Source organism: Oncorhynchus tshawytscha, linkage group LG28 (assembly GCF_018296145.1).
Source record: "Oncorhynchus tshawytscha isolate Ot180627B linkage group LG28, Otsh_v2.0, whole genome shotgun sequence".
Lineage (NCBI taxonomy): Eukaryota > Metazoa > Chordata > Actinopteri > Salmoniformes > Salmonidae > Oncorhynchus > Oncorhynchus tshawytscha.
In genome coordinates, this window is record NC_056456.1 from 37,906,503 (window position 1) to 37,922,509 (window position 16,007).

General features: G+C 42.4%; 1 protein-coding gene, 1 long non-coding RNA gene and 1 other non-coding gene across 4 annotated transcripts; 1 reads left to right on the forward strand and 2 right to left on the reverse strand.

Annotated features, from left to right (window-relative positions):
- Positions 1–312: 312 nt before the first annotated feature.
- LOC112234176 (ATP-binding cassette sub-family F member 2) lies at positions 313–12,494 on the reverse strand. Of its 2 annotated transcripts, none has more exons than XM_042308394.1 (15): positions 12,340–12,494; positions 10,009–10,180; positions 9,595–9,807; positions 8,917–9,099; positions 8,254–8,425; positions 7,263–7,358; positions 6,604–6,706; positions 5,400–5,495; positions 5,003–5,122; positions 4,294–4,383; positions 4,016–4,126; positions 3,666–3,728; positions 3,024–3,152; positions 2,334–2,537; positions 313–1,288 (listed from the first exon to the last, which is right to left on the reverse strand). In XM_042308394.1, exons 2-15 carry the CDS (start codon positions 10,145–10,147, stop codon positions 1,172–1,174), a joined length of 1,836 nt encoding a protein of 611 aa, XP_042164328.1. In that variant the 5' UTR covers positions 10,148–10,180; positions 12,340–12,494; the 3' UTR covers positions 313–1,171. The 2 variants fall into 2 exon arrangements, with proteins under 2 accessions (XP_042164328.1, XP_024257963.1); XM_024402195.2 differs by lacking the exon at positions 12,340–12,494 and adding an exon at positions 10,766–10,940.
- LOC112234188 lies at positions 6,929–7,042 on the reverse strand. Its single transcript, XR_002950866.1, has one exon. It is a non-coding gene; the product is annotated as a small nucleolar RNA SNORD89 (small nucleolar RNA).
- LOC112234178 lies at positions 11,077–14,818 on the forward strand. Its single transcript, XR_002950863.1, has 2 exons — positions 11,077–11,455; positions 14,381–14,818. It is a non-coding gene; the product is annotated as an uncharacterized LOC112234178 (long non-coding RNA).
- The last annotated feature ends 1,189 nt before the right edge of the window (positions 14,819–16,007 follow it).

The window sequence follows — 16,007 nt, forward strand, 5'->3', positions numbered from 1 at the left end:
GAAGTGTATACTGGCTGCTGTTGCCATGGCATCTCAAGAGGGACAAATTAGATTGCTACTTTGCTCATTTTTCAAGCCAATGTCTTAATTAAGGGAGGATGCGAGGCAGACGTTGACATGGCCTAGCCCTGCTAAGAGCTAACCAAACCTAGTATGTGTGCTCTAACGGCAATCAATTTGAAATATCTATACAAATTTCAAAAGGTTAAAAAGACACTGGGAAAAAAAACACAATTTATGCTAAAGCACTGTCAACTTACTGATAAAATCAAAGTGAATCATTGTCATGTTACTAAAAACATGACCACGTCAGTTATTTTGCTCCTTTATTTCAGACATTCCCATTATTGCAGGTACAGTGTTAAATAATGACAAAATAATAAAGCTCTTTTAAAAAGTGAAAGGAAACTAAAAACCGGGCGGCAAGTAACTGATTACATGTAATCTGATTACTAAAAACTAATCAGTTACGTTCCCAGCAAAAATATTGTAATCAGATTACACACTTGAACTAGATTACTTTTTAGATTTAAAAAGTATGATCACAAAAAAACATTATGACACCTTTCTCAATGACAATTCAGCATTGGGGGGGGCAAGTTTAAATTTGGTCCACCTGAGCGAGTCTGACAAGTCAGACCGCCGATGACGACAAATGCGCTTCATGTTTGTCTTTAATGCCTCCTAAAAGGTGAAAGTTATCAAAAGTAAATCAGATTACCGAGTTTGGGTAATCCAAAAGTTACTGATGACAATTTTGAACAGGTAACTAGTAACGTATTACATTTTTACCTGCCCATCCCTGCAGGCAGTTTATATCCTACCTAGATCTGATCTGTGGAAAGGTCATGAACCGTGAATTAAAAACAAAGTGCACATGTTCTCCACTACATTAAATGGATATATTTTTTTTTTAAACTTTTTAATTCAGAGAAATTAAGATACCGTATGTATGCCTGTTGAAGGGGTAAGCAATGGAAGGCAACTAGGACGCACCACAACCTTCCAGCAGTCTGTAAAGAGGCTTTAAGCAGGAAGGAAATGGGCATCAAGAAATGGAGCAACATGCTTCTTGAGATAAATAGTCAAGTGAAGATGGAATGGGAAATTGGGAGTCCACAGTCTTGAATCTGGGGAGGTTTTTTTTTTTTAAATAATATATATATATTTTTTATACACCATGCGAATTTTTGTCAATCTTCTTTTTCAGATGGTGTTTGTAAGCCAAGATGTCCCGGTTCCATTTGGTGATGGTCTGCTTTTCACAAACCCAGATCTCCTGGGCCACCTAGGGAGCAAAAAGGAGAAACGGAGTTGAAAAGGGACAAATGTGCATCAATCCCAGTTCTTCCAACAAAGATCTTTCATAAGTATATATAAACTAGGACTAGTTATAATAAACTCATTCAAAATATGTCGACTCTGCTACTGTATATTCGTGGAGTGCAACAGTGCCGCACCAGTATGCCAATGGCATGGTGGAGTATATTCAGACAGTATGCCAATGGCATGGTGGAGTATATTCAGACAGTAAGCCAATGGCATGGTGGAGTATATTCAGACAGTATGCCATTGGCATGGTGGAGTATATTCAGACAGTATGCCAATGGCATGGTGGAGTATATTCAGACAGTATGCCATTGGCATGGTGGAGTATATTCAGACAGTATGCCAATGGCATGGTGGAGTATATTCAGACAGTATGCCAATGGCATGGTGGAGTATATTCAGACAGTATGCCATTGGCATGGTGGAGTATATTCAGACAGTATGCCAATGGCATGGTGGAGTATATTCAGACAGTATGCCATTGGCATGGTGGAGTATATTCAGACAGTATGCCAATGGCATGGTGGAGTATATTCAGACAGTATGCCAATGGCATGGTGGAGTATATTCAGACAGTATGCCAATGGCATGGTGACAGTATGCCAATATGGTTCAGACAGTATGCCAATGGCATGGTGGAGTATATTCAGACAGTATGCCAATGGCATGGTGGAGTATATTCAGACAGTATGCCATTGGCATGGTGGAGTATATTCAGACAGTATGCCAATGGCATGGTGGAGTATATTCAGACAGTATGCCAATGGCATGGTGGAGTATATTCAGACAGTATGCCAATGGCATGGTGGAGTATATTCAGACAGTATGCCATTGGCATGGTGGAGTATATTCAGACAGTATGCCATTGGCATGGTGGAGTATATTCAGACAGTATGCCATTGGCATGGTGGAGTATATTCACAGTGTGGCAGTTGTCCAACAATGTATTTAAAAACATTTCATACAAAAAAAAGAAAAAAGTGTTCTAGTCTTTTTATCCAAACCTGCTGGATGAGCCTGAAGTCGTGGCTGACCAACATCATGCCGCCCTCGTACTCGTTGATGGCGTCGGCCAGGGCATCAATGGTCTCGATGTCCAAGTGATTGGTGGGCTCATCCAGGAAGAGCATGTGGGCATTCTGACCAGCCAGCCAGGCGAAGCACACCCGACACTTCTGCCCATCAGACAGGTTCCTGATGGGGTTCACCTGGTAAAATGCAGAAAATTGGCACCAATGTCAGTAAATCAGGGCGGCAGGTAGCCTAGTGGTTAAGAGCGTTGGGCCAATAATCGACAGGTCGTTGGTTCCCACCTTTGAGCCGACTAGGTGAAAGATCTGCCGATGTGCCCTTGAGCAAGGCACTTCTCACTAATTGCTCCCGTAAGTCACCCTGTACAGGAGTCTGCTAAATGACTCAAATGTAAATTGTCTTAAGACAGCCCCCCCCAATTCATCTATGGTTTTAATTACATTTCCGACTTCGGTTTAATTTAAAATGACCTACAGCCCTGCAAACCTGGGCTCAAATAGAATTGTTTTTTTCCCTCCAAATACATAAGCTGCCCTTGGAGCTTGAATGGTGCAAATGGAACCGTCCCAAAAGTACAAACCCCACTCCCGTGGCATGCCAGACGGTCTCAATCAAACTCTGCTACATGACAATGTTTTAGGATCACTAATGATCAAACTGACCTGCTGTTTGCCCGTCAGCCCATAACGGCCAATGATCTTCCTCATCTCCTCCCTCTCCTTGATCTCTGGGTAACACTTCATCATGTAGTCCAGGGGCGAGAGGTCAAGTTCCAGCTGCTCAGTTAGATGCTATAGAGGGGAAATAAGGAGTAGGTTCACCCATGTGAATCGTGTAGAGTTGTAAAAAAAAAAAAAAAAAAAATATGTCTAATTTCTGAAGTTGTCCCCGTGATGGATGCAGTGGATTGAGACATCAATGTAAAAAATAAATTTAAAAACATATCTAGCTTAAACTGACAGTGATGGATTTATTTTAACGCTAATTAGATTTCCACAGGGACGCAGACATCGACTCTAGAACTTAATGTGTACATCACTTTTTATAGTTGGGACTTCGTTTACAACCATAAATTAAAATTATTTTTTAAATAATAATAATAATATCACTGGAGGATGACTAACTTCAAGTAATTAAATAAAACTAAAGATGCCACTGACCATCCCGTCATCTCAAAATTTGCAGTCTACTCCAATTTTTGCCATTGTAGGAGCACACATTAAAAAAAAAAAAAAGTTTGTCCATTACGGACACAATTGTCAAGACAGTTTAGGCTATTAGTGCATTTTAAAATGGTACGGTACCTGGTGATATCTGCCAATCTTGACATGGGAGTTCTTGCGAATCATACCGTCAGTAGGGAGGAGCTGAGGACAAAGAATGACGAGACGTGAGTCGGGATAGAGAGAGAGAGAGAAGACGGATGGGATGTCTAATCAGAAACATGTATACTTTTGAGAAGTTGAATAAAATAAAAATACATTTAACTAAGAAAAGACAACTGAATAGGAAATGGAAAAAAAAAAAAAAAGTGACAACGTACATGGTTTCTACTCATTGGCCCCTCACTTATCAGTAAAAACGGCACCATGGCATGGCCAAATAGCAGAACAATTAGGTAGCTAAATGACCATATAACAATGTCAAGACTCACCTCTCCAGTGAGAAGTTTGAGCAAGGTGGATTTCCCGGCCCCGTTGGGCCCCACAAGGGCCACTCTGGTGTCGAGGTCTATGCCGAACTCAAGGTTCTTGTATATATGGGGCTGAAATGTCAAACAAGGGGAAAAAAAATATAAGAAATTCACACTAACAATATCGCAAAAAAAACACGATTGAGTAGTTTGGAGCTGGAATTTCTCTTCTCATAAATAAAACAAATAGATTTTTTTTAAAATTCAGTCAGAAAGTGAGAGGTTGGACAATCACCTACCTGGTCATCAGAGTACTTGAAGCTGACATTCTGTACCATGATGACCGGAGGGGGAATCTTCCCACAGGGAGGAAAACAAAATGACAGGGTCTAAAGGAGAAGAGAAGAATGAGCTTACTGTCTTCAGGGAGGAGTTTAGGATATAGCTTACTGTCTTCAGGGAGGAGTTTAGGATATAGCTTACTGTCTTCAGGGAGGAGTTTAGGATATAGCTTACTGTCTTCAGACTGTCTTCAGGGAGGAGTTTGGTCCCTGTCTTCAGGGAGGAGTTTGTGACTGTCTTCAGGGAGGAGTTTAGGATATAGCTTACTGTCTTCAGGGAGGAGTTTAGGATATAGCTTACTGTCTTCAGATCTGAGGATGGTCCCTGCCTTGTGACCTACCACCCTGAATGGAGCTATGAGATTTGTTTTTTTATAGAATTGCAAAATAGAAACCAATCTATTATCCTGGAACTAACTCACTCTGTGGCATCTACTGTACACTTCTTTGCATCACAATAGACCATAACTATGTTCAGAATTTTCTAAAATAAAAGCGTTACCTGCAGTAATATCCACTTACTATAGTCCAGATAATTCTGACCATGTGACTTGCCCTGGGCTGTAGTCAAAACTAATTACACACCAAAAAAAAAAGAACCTGTTCAAACCCTATATGGGAAGCACTGTCACTTTTGTCCACCGAGTCAGTCACTAAACAAACTTACTTTGTCATTGGAAACACTCTCAGTCAGGCCAGAGGCCACCATCTTCTGCAGGGTTTTCTCTTTACTCTGTGCTTGGCGAGCCAGCTTGGCTGAGCCGTGCCCAAACCGGGCTATGTAGTTCTGGTGGGGTGGTAAGGAGAGAAAGGGAGGTTTACAAAATAAATAACTGTTTGGTGAAGCCCTTCACTCCCAACACTCCCTCATCATTGTGTCACATGAGTTTATTCAACTTAAAACAGTTTGTATGAAACGACCACACCCTATGTGGTTCCAAAATAACCCACCACTATGCTTGATCCTTCACATAATACTGGCGCCGGCCCGAATTTCACATAAATAAATGGCCAAACCACTAGTGAATGAGGAAGCGTGTTTAGAGAAAGGGAATCTTAGATACCTTCATGTGTTTGATCTGGTCCTGCTCCCAGTTGAATCTCTTCATCTGGTTCTCTTCCAGCTCCTCCCTGGTCTTTATGTACTGATCGTAGTTGCCCTACCAGGAAGTAAACAAACATAGTTGCCCTACCAGGAAGTAAACAAACATAGTTGCCCTACCAGGATGTAAAACAGTTGCCCTACCAGGATGTAAAACAGTTGCCCTATCACAGGGATAGGCAACTGGTGTCCCCCTTTGAAGGCTCTCGGATCAACAGTAGAATACACAAGGTACAATTTTGTCGAAATTTGGTTGTCCATCAGTAGTTTGTCTTGTTGTGTCAGTCACTGATAGTCACTCAATTAAATTAGCCCATGTCAGGGGGAGGATGGATGTTGGTACACAGACCCAAGCACAACAGCAGCTCATCACCATTTTTTGTCTCCCCCCACAATCAAAGTTGCCCATCCCTGCCCTACCAGGAATGAAACCTTTGTTTTTACACGGGTACCATTTTACACTTGAAATGGGATGTACTCGCACACCGGAGTCATTTTCCTTTGTTCTTATGACTTGAATATACTAACTTTTATCCAGAGTAACTCACCAAGGGCAAATACAATATAAAACAACTAGATGGTTGAAGTCTGAGAAAGTATCAGGGTGTAAAACTAACTTTGTTGTATACCAATCATGGTGGCAGGTAGAAATCATTTCTACCAGCCACAGATTTTTTTTTTTTTAACCAAACAAAATATTTTTGCAATAATTACACAACATGAGCATGCGTAGTATTGTTTCTAAAAACAAATGTATTACAAATAATAAGTGATGTGGTTTATGTTCGATTTGATTTTACACTGAACAAAAATATAAAAACACAAGTAGTGTTGGTCCCATGTTTCATGAGCTGAAATAAAACAATCCCTGAAATGTTCCAAACGCACAAAAAAAAAAACATATTTCTCACAATTTGTGCACAAATTTGTTTTACATCCCTGTAATTCACATGGATGGTGAATTAGACATACTTACCCGCCAATGCCAAGTTCTACCCAAGTTTGGCAGGTGTTAATTTTAGGCCCTGGTAAGTATGATAAACTGGTGTTTTATTTATCAACTGAAGACAGGAAATGCAACTGCTCTGACTTGGAGCATTATTCTAAACCAGACAAAACATCTCATTGGTCCATGTTGGCTAGTTGCAGGGTGCAGTTGTTCTTACCGTGTAGTATTTCAGCTTGCGCTCGTGTAAGTGCATGATGTTGGTGCACACGCCGTTAAGGAAGTCTTGCGAATGGGAAATCAGGACCAAAATACGTTTAAATCTGTTGAATTGGAGAGAGAATTGTTTGGACACTTCAAAATACAGAGCTAATCTTGAGTTACACCAAACATGGGGATTCTTCATTCAAATGTAAAGGATTATAGTCAAAGTAAGTATATAGCTAGTGGTTAGCACAGATTAGTAAACTCCATGAGTAATGTCTAAAACATCTCATGTTGGAACTAACAAACCCTGTGGCGTCCGTTCTACACTTTGGCATGCTGCTGGGATCAGATAAACGCTTCGGTCTAGTTTTTGTCAACGCGCCCCCGCACTGACAGCATACTGCCAGGCAGGAACACTATAATTCGGCCTTTTGTTTACATCATGTCACAGCAGCAGTAATATCTTAAAGGCGGAAACACATTTACACGACTTCCTAGTTTACCTCTGGAGTTGTCGATCAATAAAACCACAGTAGGTCATAGCAGAAAGCTGCCTTCAACCAATCAACAGTGGCTTTTCGAGTTCATAAAAATAAATGATAAAAAAAACGTCACAAATCTGTCTAGAAAAGTAATGTCCTACATCTTACACACACAGGTAATGGGCCTTACTGGCTAAGCTCTTCCTCCAGCCACACACAGGCATCCAGGTCCAAGTGGTTGGTGGGCTCATCCAGCAACAACATGAAGGGCTTCAAGAACAGGGCTCTGGAGTCGAGGAACACAAACAAAACATTACTTTTTTTTGGGGGGGGGTGGGGTGACCCAAAACATAACAAAAAAACAGGGCATTTGTAAATGAAAAACACCCATTCACTCGTAAGATTCTTATTGATGTGTGATTTAGATTATTATTATTTTTTTAATCTATAAATTGTTTTTATTGACTAAAAGGCATCTGGTCAAAGTGAAACGGAACACAAAGAGTAGAGTGCCCAGAACTGTAGGGATCAGATAAACGCTTCGGTCCATTTTTGTCACTGCGCCGCCGCACTGTGAACATACTGCTTGGCGGCGGCGCTATCATTCGGCCTTTCTTTACATCACTTCCCAAACAGTTCTGAGGCAAATGCCTACGCAGCATTAAAATATATATCCCTATAGCGCTAGGTCCTTCAGAAACCTAGCGACATATGACTCCTACCCCTTTCATGAAGATCTGACATCTCTTCTAGACAGATGTTAAAAAGGGAATTTCTGTAGCGATGCTTGAGAGTCTATGAAAAAGACTGGGCTCAAGGCATGCGTTCATAAAGTGTCTCACAGTAGGATTGCTGATCTAGGATCAGGTCTTCATTATCCACAGCTCTGGGTCTGTATTGATAAAAGATCTCCGTGAAGGAGTGCTGATCTAGGATCAGGTCTTCATTATCCACAGCTCTGGGTCTGTATTGATAAAACATCTCAGTGAAGGAGTGCTGATCTAGGATCAGGTCCCCACCTGTTATGATTCAAAGGTTATATAACGGATCCTAGATCAGCACTCCTTCACTGAGATGTTTTATCAATACAGACCCAGAGCTGTGGATAATGAAGACCTGATCCTAGATCAGCACTCCTGATCCTAGATCAGCAGGTTTGTATTGTACAGGGTGGGTTTTACCTGGCCAGAGCGACACGCATCCTCCAGCCTCCACTGAAATCCTTAAGCTTCTTCTGCTGCATGGCGGCGGTAAAGCCCAGGCCGTGGAGGATCTGGGAGGCCCGTACCTCGGCCTTGTCTGCGTCCAGCTCCTCCAGACGCTCGTACAGCTCCATCAGCTTCTCACACTCAGCTTTAGGGGAGAGAAAAAGGGGAGAGAGAGAGAGAGAGAGAGTAGGAAAAGAGAAAGGAGAGGAGTTGGAGTGGTGGACAGAAGGGAGGGAACTTCTACTCAACGGTTTTCATTTTAACTGGTTGGGGGGTTGAAATGTAATCACGATTGTCATGCCACCAAATAAGCCTTTGTGCCCGTTGCCCGACGCTACATCATGAAGGGAACTCATTCTGTAGGACTGTTCGGGACATGGGAAGTAGTGTACCACGCCTAGGAAGGGAAGCTGCCACGGTGAGCACAGTTCCCATGGTAACGTGGAAACACTATAAATTAAATTACTAAATTACCACAACCTATCCACCATTATAAAAGGCAATCACTATCACCACAGCAAGGTACAAAACGTTTAGCTAAATAGGAACAGCCTTAAACTGCTCCATTTGAGACACTTTTAGCAATGGTCTTCCTACGAGGGCGAAGTAGACGAAGGACGAATGCAAAACACTCACAGTCCTCGGAGGCCAGGCGCTCGGCCTCCTTCTCCAGATGGATCCTCTCCGCGTCCACCTCCATGACACACTGCAGGGCCGTCTTGTCGCTGGGCGCCATCTCACGGGTCAGGTGGTAGATGTCAATGTGCTCTGGGATAGGTATCTCGCGGTGGCCAATGGCTGACAGCAACATGGATTTACCTGGGAAAAGTAGAGTCCCCGTAGGAGATCAAATGTTGTATTCGTAAATAAGGCGGACATTTTTTATTTTACCTTTATTTAACTAGGCAAGTCAGCGAAGAACAAATTCTTATTTTCAATGACGGCCTAGGAACAGTGGGTTAACTGCCTTGTTCAGGGGCAGTACGACAGATTTGTACCTTGTCAGCTCTGGGATTCGGACTTGCAACCTTTCGTTTACTAGTCCAACACTCTAACCATTAGGCTACCCTGCCACCCCATTGTTCCAATAAACGGCTGAGATGGTTGAAAGACGGGCGTACCCACTGCTGAAGATTACATGGCAAAAAAGGTGTCCCAAAGGCACTGGGTCATGTTCATTAGAGCACACCGTAGCAAAATGCTTTGCAATGGATTTTTTTTTTTTACATTTGTGTTTCTACCCAAAATGTAATTTGAGGGGTTTCTTCCGTTTTATGCCCATTGAACACAACTCAGGCGGCAGTAACTCCTTACCAGTGCCGTTGAGGCCAATGAGGCCATAGCGCCGGCCCGAGTTGAGCTCCAGGCTGGTGTCCTGCAGTAGCTCTTGCCCGTGGAAGGTGAGCGACAAGCTGGCGACGTGGACGTCCGTGCTGTTGGGGTGCGACGCCAGGACGCCGGTCACAGCCCGCGCCTCTGTTTTCTTCAGCTCAAACTCGTCCATCTCCTTGGTCAGCATATCCACTCCTGTGACACAGTGAGACGTTTAGTTTGTCATTTTATACATGAAAAAAAAGGGCTTATCCATCTCCACTGACAGACATACGTGTACCAGTCAACCCATATTTAACATGAGGTACCAACCACCCACCCACTTACATGACAGAGTAATTTAGCAGACGCTCAAGAGCTATTTACATTTTAGTTATTTACATTTTAGACTATTACCGTTGCTTTCTGCTCCATTCTGCTGGCCTTGCTCTGGTAGCTCTCCCTCTCCGTCCTCTCCTGGTTTTTTGGCCTTCTGCCGGGATTTGGCGGCTTCCTTCTTCTTCTGCGCCTTCTTCTTGGCCAGGTCGGAGGGCATGGTTGCTGAGGACCTCGAGGGAAAAAATTCAACCTGAAGACACAGCGAGAAGGGGGACAAAGCAGGGGAAACTGGGTCAGTAACATTGTGTTCCCTGCATCTGGATTATCAGAGAGGCTAATACGGTAGCTAAGCAGTCTTAAGGTGAAAGTAATTTTATATTGTTTGATGCAGCCACTAGTAAACAAATGAAAGTAACGATATGTAAATGGTTGACTTAATAAGGGGTTGCCTGTGTTAGATTCAAGGTGACTTGTTGCTGACCAGCTAAATGGGAAATTCAATGCAATTAACCCTGATAAAGCCCCACTTGATCGGGCTTTAGGGCTTTAAGTCTTGCAAGTCCTCCCTTCCAGCCTTAGTTGCCATTAATGATATGTATTAACCCTAGATGACATACAGGGGGCACTATTTTGAAGCCACCGCACAGCCATTTTGGTATTCCAAAGAAAAAAAAATATTTGAAAGCGTGTCTGTATATTCTATTAGACTCCTCAATGCATATTTTAGTATTATATTATGTAACCTAAACATTAAAAAATATATATAAACACGGCCTCCCGAATGACACAGTGATCTAAGGCACTGCATCACCATGCTAGATTCATCACTACAGACCCGGGTTTGATCCCAGGATGTGTCGCAGCTGGCCACGACTGGGAGTCCCATGAGGCGGCACACAATTGGCCCAGTGTCGTCCGGGTTAGGGGAGGGTTTAGCCGGCCGGGATGTCCTTGTCCCATCGCGCTCTAGAGACTCCTTGTGGCGGGCCGGGTGCATGCACGCTGAATTTGGTCGCCAGCTGGACTGTGTTTCCTCCGACACATAGGTGCGGCTGGCTTCCGGGTTAAGCGAGCAGTGTGTCAAGAAGCAGTGCGGCAGGGTCGAGTTTGTGGACTCATGGCTCTCGACCTTCACCCCGCCCGAGTCCGTACGGGAGTTGCAGCGATGGGACTAACTACCAATTGGAAATCATGAAATTGGGAGAAAAAGGGGTAAAAAGAACAACATTTTTGTACCAATTTAACTGCTCCCACTACAAATACACATGTAATTTGGTGCTTAAATGTTATTGAAATACTGCAGAATTCCATTCATTTCTATGGAGGACTGGGCCTACTGAGGAGCACCAATATGGAGGCCGGTGGCTTCAAAGCCTCATTTAGCTACATCGTATTAACACAAGCTGGTGTTCATAGACATCATTGGTTTCCATTCATATGAATCGCAAGCAAAGACGAGACATTGGAAATTGCCAGTTCATATCTGGTTACACAGCGCATGGATTTTACGCCAAGATCGCTAACGGTATGTAACTAGCTAATTATATTGGTGCCGTGGTGATTGCAACATCAGTACATTCTGGGCCTAGCATCGTTACTCAACACCAATAAATGCCAGCTTCATTTCCCTTGTAGCAAGCTAGTTCGTTCTTACAGCGGTAAGCGCTGAAGAACCGGGGTAGTTAAGACAGGTGGGTAATGTAATCTCACGTGTCGTCCTCACACGCATTTCCTGCCATTTACCTAGTTGGCAATTTTAACCAATATCCTGTAAGAACTGTGCGTAACTAGTAGCTACATAATTTAATCAACTAGCCCAACTGCGGTAGTTAACTAAATGCGAAACTGGCGCCCTGGGCCATTTTATATGGAGGTTGATAAATAGAGGCCCCTAAATTACCAAGCTAATGTTCGCTAGCTAAACGGCTAGGTCGAAAAATATATACACACACCTACACACACAACGGTTATATTCAACCAAAGGTAAAATTGTCTAGCTAAAATTACGTCCGAATATAGAGTTATAAAATCTTATCACAAATCCAGGAATCCCGTGTGGGCCTTCATGTCCTTTGATTTGACAGATGCCAATAAATTCCGCTGGCTATAAATCCCACCCCACCCACCCCCACCCCCAAAAAACGATTGAGTCAGACTCCAAGTAATGATTCAGCTAACTGGTGGCTAATGCCGAAGCAACTCGTGGTCCTCTTCACTGCATTGTGTAACTAGCTAGTTTACCGGCGGGTATGCTAGCTCGACTTTAGTTAGCTAACGTTACTGATCGAATCACTCATGTATCTTCTTACTAAAAGCTCACATACGACATTTCTTTGTATATTATTATTCGTGACTATGTCAGGTGTGGTTCATATACGTTTTTAAATATAATTAAATATATTTTCTCACCGGTCTTGTACCTGTTCACCGGCGGCGGCGACGACGTTGGAAACGCACAAGAAAGAATGATCTCGTTGTCGCGTGTTCCCTACGCCGGCTCACCCGACCAATGAAACGCCGAGTTGTCTTTGTAGCTCCACCTTCTCATTTTAATGTAGGGCGGGTAAAAGGAAGGGTTGCTGGGAAATGGTGTAATTCTGTACGTCATTACCGACAACAACAAAAAAAGCGTCAAGACGAGAAATGATTCATTTATTGCAACATCATTGATAGTGTGGCCAGAACTCCTGTGATTTGTAACTATTGAACAGTAGACACGCTTGTTTACTCATCTAAATCAAATAAAATGGTATTTGTCACATGGGTAAAATCAACAGGTACCTCAATTTTACCGTGAAACTTGCAAGCCTTTAAACAATGCAGTTCAAGAAATAGAATTAGGAAAATATTTACAACATTTTTAAAAAGTAAGAGGCTATAGGGCAGCGCACAATTGGCCCAGCTTCGTCTGGGTTTGACCGGGGTAGGCAGTCATTGTAAATAAGCCTGAAACATGGTTAGACTTTGCATATTCTGATTATTTATTATAATATAAGATATGTTAAATATAAACTCTAGGAGGTTTTCACTTCTCAAATTGAGGAAACATGCAATTGGCATGCTGACTGCAGGAATGTCTACCAGAGCTGTTACCATAAAAGTGATTGTTAATTTCTCTCCAATAATCCGCCTCCAATTGCATTTTACTGATGCCAGTTTGAATGCACAGAAATACCGTAACGAGATCCTGAGGCCCATTGTCGCGCCATTCATCCGCCACCATATCCTCATGTTTCAGCATGATAATGCACGGCCCCATGTCGCAAGGATCTGTACACAATTCCTCGAAGCTGAAAATGTCCCCGTTCTTCCATGACCTGCATACTCACCAGACATGTCACTCTTTGAGCATATTTGAGATGCTCTGGATCGATGTGTACGACAGCGTGTTCCAGTTCCGGCCAATATCCAGCAACTTTGCATAGCTTGAAGACGAGTGGGACAACATTCCCCAGGCCACAATCAACAGCCTGATCAACTCTATGCGAAGGAGACGTGAGGCAAATGGTTTGTCACACCAGATACTGATTGGTTTTCTGATGCACACCCCTACTTTTTTTATTTTTTATTAAGGTTACTTTGACTAACCGATGCATATCTGTATTCCCAGTCATGTGAAATCAATACATTAGGGCCTAATTTATTTATTTCAATTGACTGATTTCCTTAACTGTAACACTGTAAAATCTTTGAAATAGTTGCAGGTTGCGTTTATATTTTTGTTCGGTATAGTTTCACGTCTGTCTTGAATACTGCAGACTCCTCCGCCACTTTGTTAGAAGAGAGAAAATGCAGCCGCTATGGTCATTTTCACTGTTGCAATGATTACGACACAATCGGCGCCCATAGAAACAAGCAGTGAAATAATCCTCCGATATCTTCTGGTAAACGTGTTATATGAGTACTTATTCACTTATCTTGATAGTTTTTGTTTTTTGTGGCGTGTTATTGTTTTTGTGATTGCTTTTGAGGAGTAGACAATCATTGGTGAGCAGTCCTTTGATTCTTTAACTCTTGTATCAAAGGGAACTTTTGTATAATGAGGGACATTCGTTGCAGCATTTCCTAAAATGTTGCTTTGGAATAGGGATGTACCGTATTACCCTGTGATGTAAGACCTTTGATTGAAGTGTAGGCACTCTAGCTATAGAGATTCCCCCACAGTCAATCATTGAAGGGTTACAAGCACAAAGTTCCTCTGAATGCAATCCCTTTAATCCCCTACAACTTTCTTTCATAAAAAAGGAAACATCCCAGGTCATAATTACATTTGGTGATTTTCTCATTGTCCTTATAGACCCAAGCTTATCTTCAGATCTGTGTGTGTGTGTGTGTGTGTGTGTGTTAGTCTTTACGTTCACATGAATTATGCATTAATGGCAATGGAAGATTTGGGTGAACTTCTGATTTACACCTTGTTAAGTAACAGTTGAACCATTGTCCTCCGCAGAGTGAGATAAATGCGGAACATCAGCAGGAGCCAGTTGTGCAGGAGAAGGGGGACCGATGACTCCTCCCAGAAACCCTCACATTGATCTTCTGGCTGCTACTCTATCATATGTGACCCCACTACAAGATGATCACCACGCCAGCGAGGTGAACTATAAGGTCACAGTGGTGGAAAAAGTACTTAATTGTCATAGACACACCCTGCAGGATCTGGTTTACTTCTTACAGAGGAGAAATAAACAACCCAGAATCCCCAGTAAATGAAGAAAGAACAAAATACTAAACTCGAGCAACTTTCCTCCAAGGAACTATCATCAATATGAATGTCATCACTGACACCCACTTTGTTTTCACAATTCCAGAATTTATATTGAGGACACACTGTGTTGTTGAACTTCTCTATGTGTTTTCTAAGATGAATAAAAGTCTCTGTTTCATATGAATTGTGCAGTGTCATGTATAAGGATGAATGTGGTCTTAACCCCTGTTTGGGGTTTTAGGCTGGGTTTCTGTACAGCACTTTGAGATATCAGCTGATGTAAGAAGGGCTATATAAATACATTTGATTTGTGGGAGCGTGCAATTGAAATGTCCTTTCCCCCCGTCCTCTTTTTGACTCACAAGGGCAAGACTGAAAATTTGGGCCTGTCATTATCAATGACTTCAATTTAGAGCTCTACACCTGCTTAGTCATAGCCTGGTTAAACCAGACTGAATGCTGTGCTCACCATTGTTTTACATCAGCGTTCAGTTGTTTACCCAGGCTAACTGAGTCATAGCCTACGTGAGACACAATTGTTTGTTTTTTTTTGTTTTTTTTTAATGAGTAATTGAAACCATGGCACAGCATTAATTATAACTCCAAAACCATCTGAGTGGAAAAATTCATAGGACCGAACCACACCTTTTACTCAATTTTAGTCAATGATGTACACAAACAGCCAGCAAAATACTCTTTAATGTTAGAGGGGAAGAAAAAGTCTAACATTTGAAAAAATAATAATAATAATTAAAAAAGGGAAAGGAAACACTACTATTTATACAAAAGTATGTGGACATCCCTTCAAATTAGTGGATTCAGCTATTTCAGTCACACCTGTTGCTGACAGGTGCATGAAATTGAGCACAGAGCCTTGCAATCTCCATAGACAAACATTGACAGTAGAATGGACTTACCGAAGGGCTCAGAGACTTTCAACATGGCACCGTCATATGATGCCACCTTTCCAAGAAGTCAGTTTGTCCAATTTCTGCCCTGCTAGAACTGTTCCGGTCAACTGTAAGTGCTGCTGTTGTGAAGTGGAAACATCTAGAAGCAACAAAAATGGCTCAGTTGTGAAGTGGTTGGTCACACAAGCTCACAGAACAGGAACGCAGAGTGCTAAAGTGTGTAGCGCGTAAAAATTGTCTGTCCTCGGTTGCAACACTCACTACCGAGTTCCAAACTGCCTCTGGAAGCAACATCAGCACAAGAGCTGTTCGTCGAGAGCTTCATGAAATGGGTTTCCGAGCAGGAGCTGAGCAGCCGCACACACAAGCCTAAGATCACCATGTGCAATGCCAAGCGTCAGTTGGAGTGGTGTAAAGCTTGCCACCATTGGACTCTGGAGCAGTGGAAATGCGTTCTC

Coding starts and splice junctions, on each gene's coding strand:
- LOC112234176 (XM_024402195.2), bottom strand. CDS start 10,927: ATGCACCCGGCCCGCCACAAGGAGTCTCTAGAGCGCGATGGGACAAGG. Junction 3,153..3,665: donor AGATTGGCAGATATCACCAG/GTACCGTACCAT, acceptor TCCCCTCTATAG/CATCTAACTGAGCAGCTGGA. Junction 2,538..3,023: donor GGCTGACGGGCAAACAGCAG/GTCAGTTTGATC, acceptor GCATTTTACCAG/GTGAACCCCATCAGGAACCT.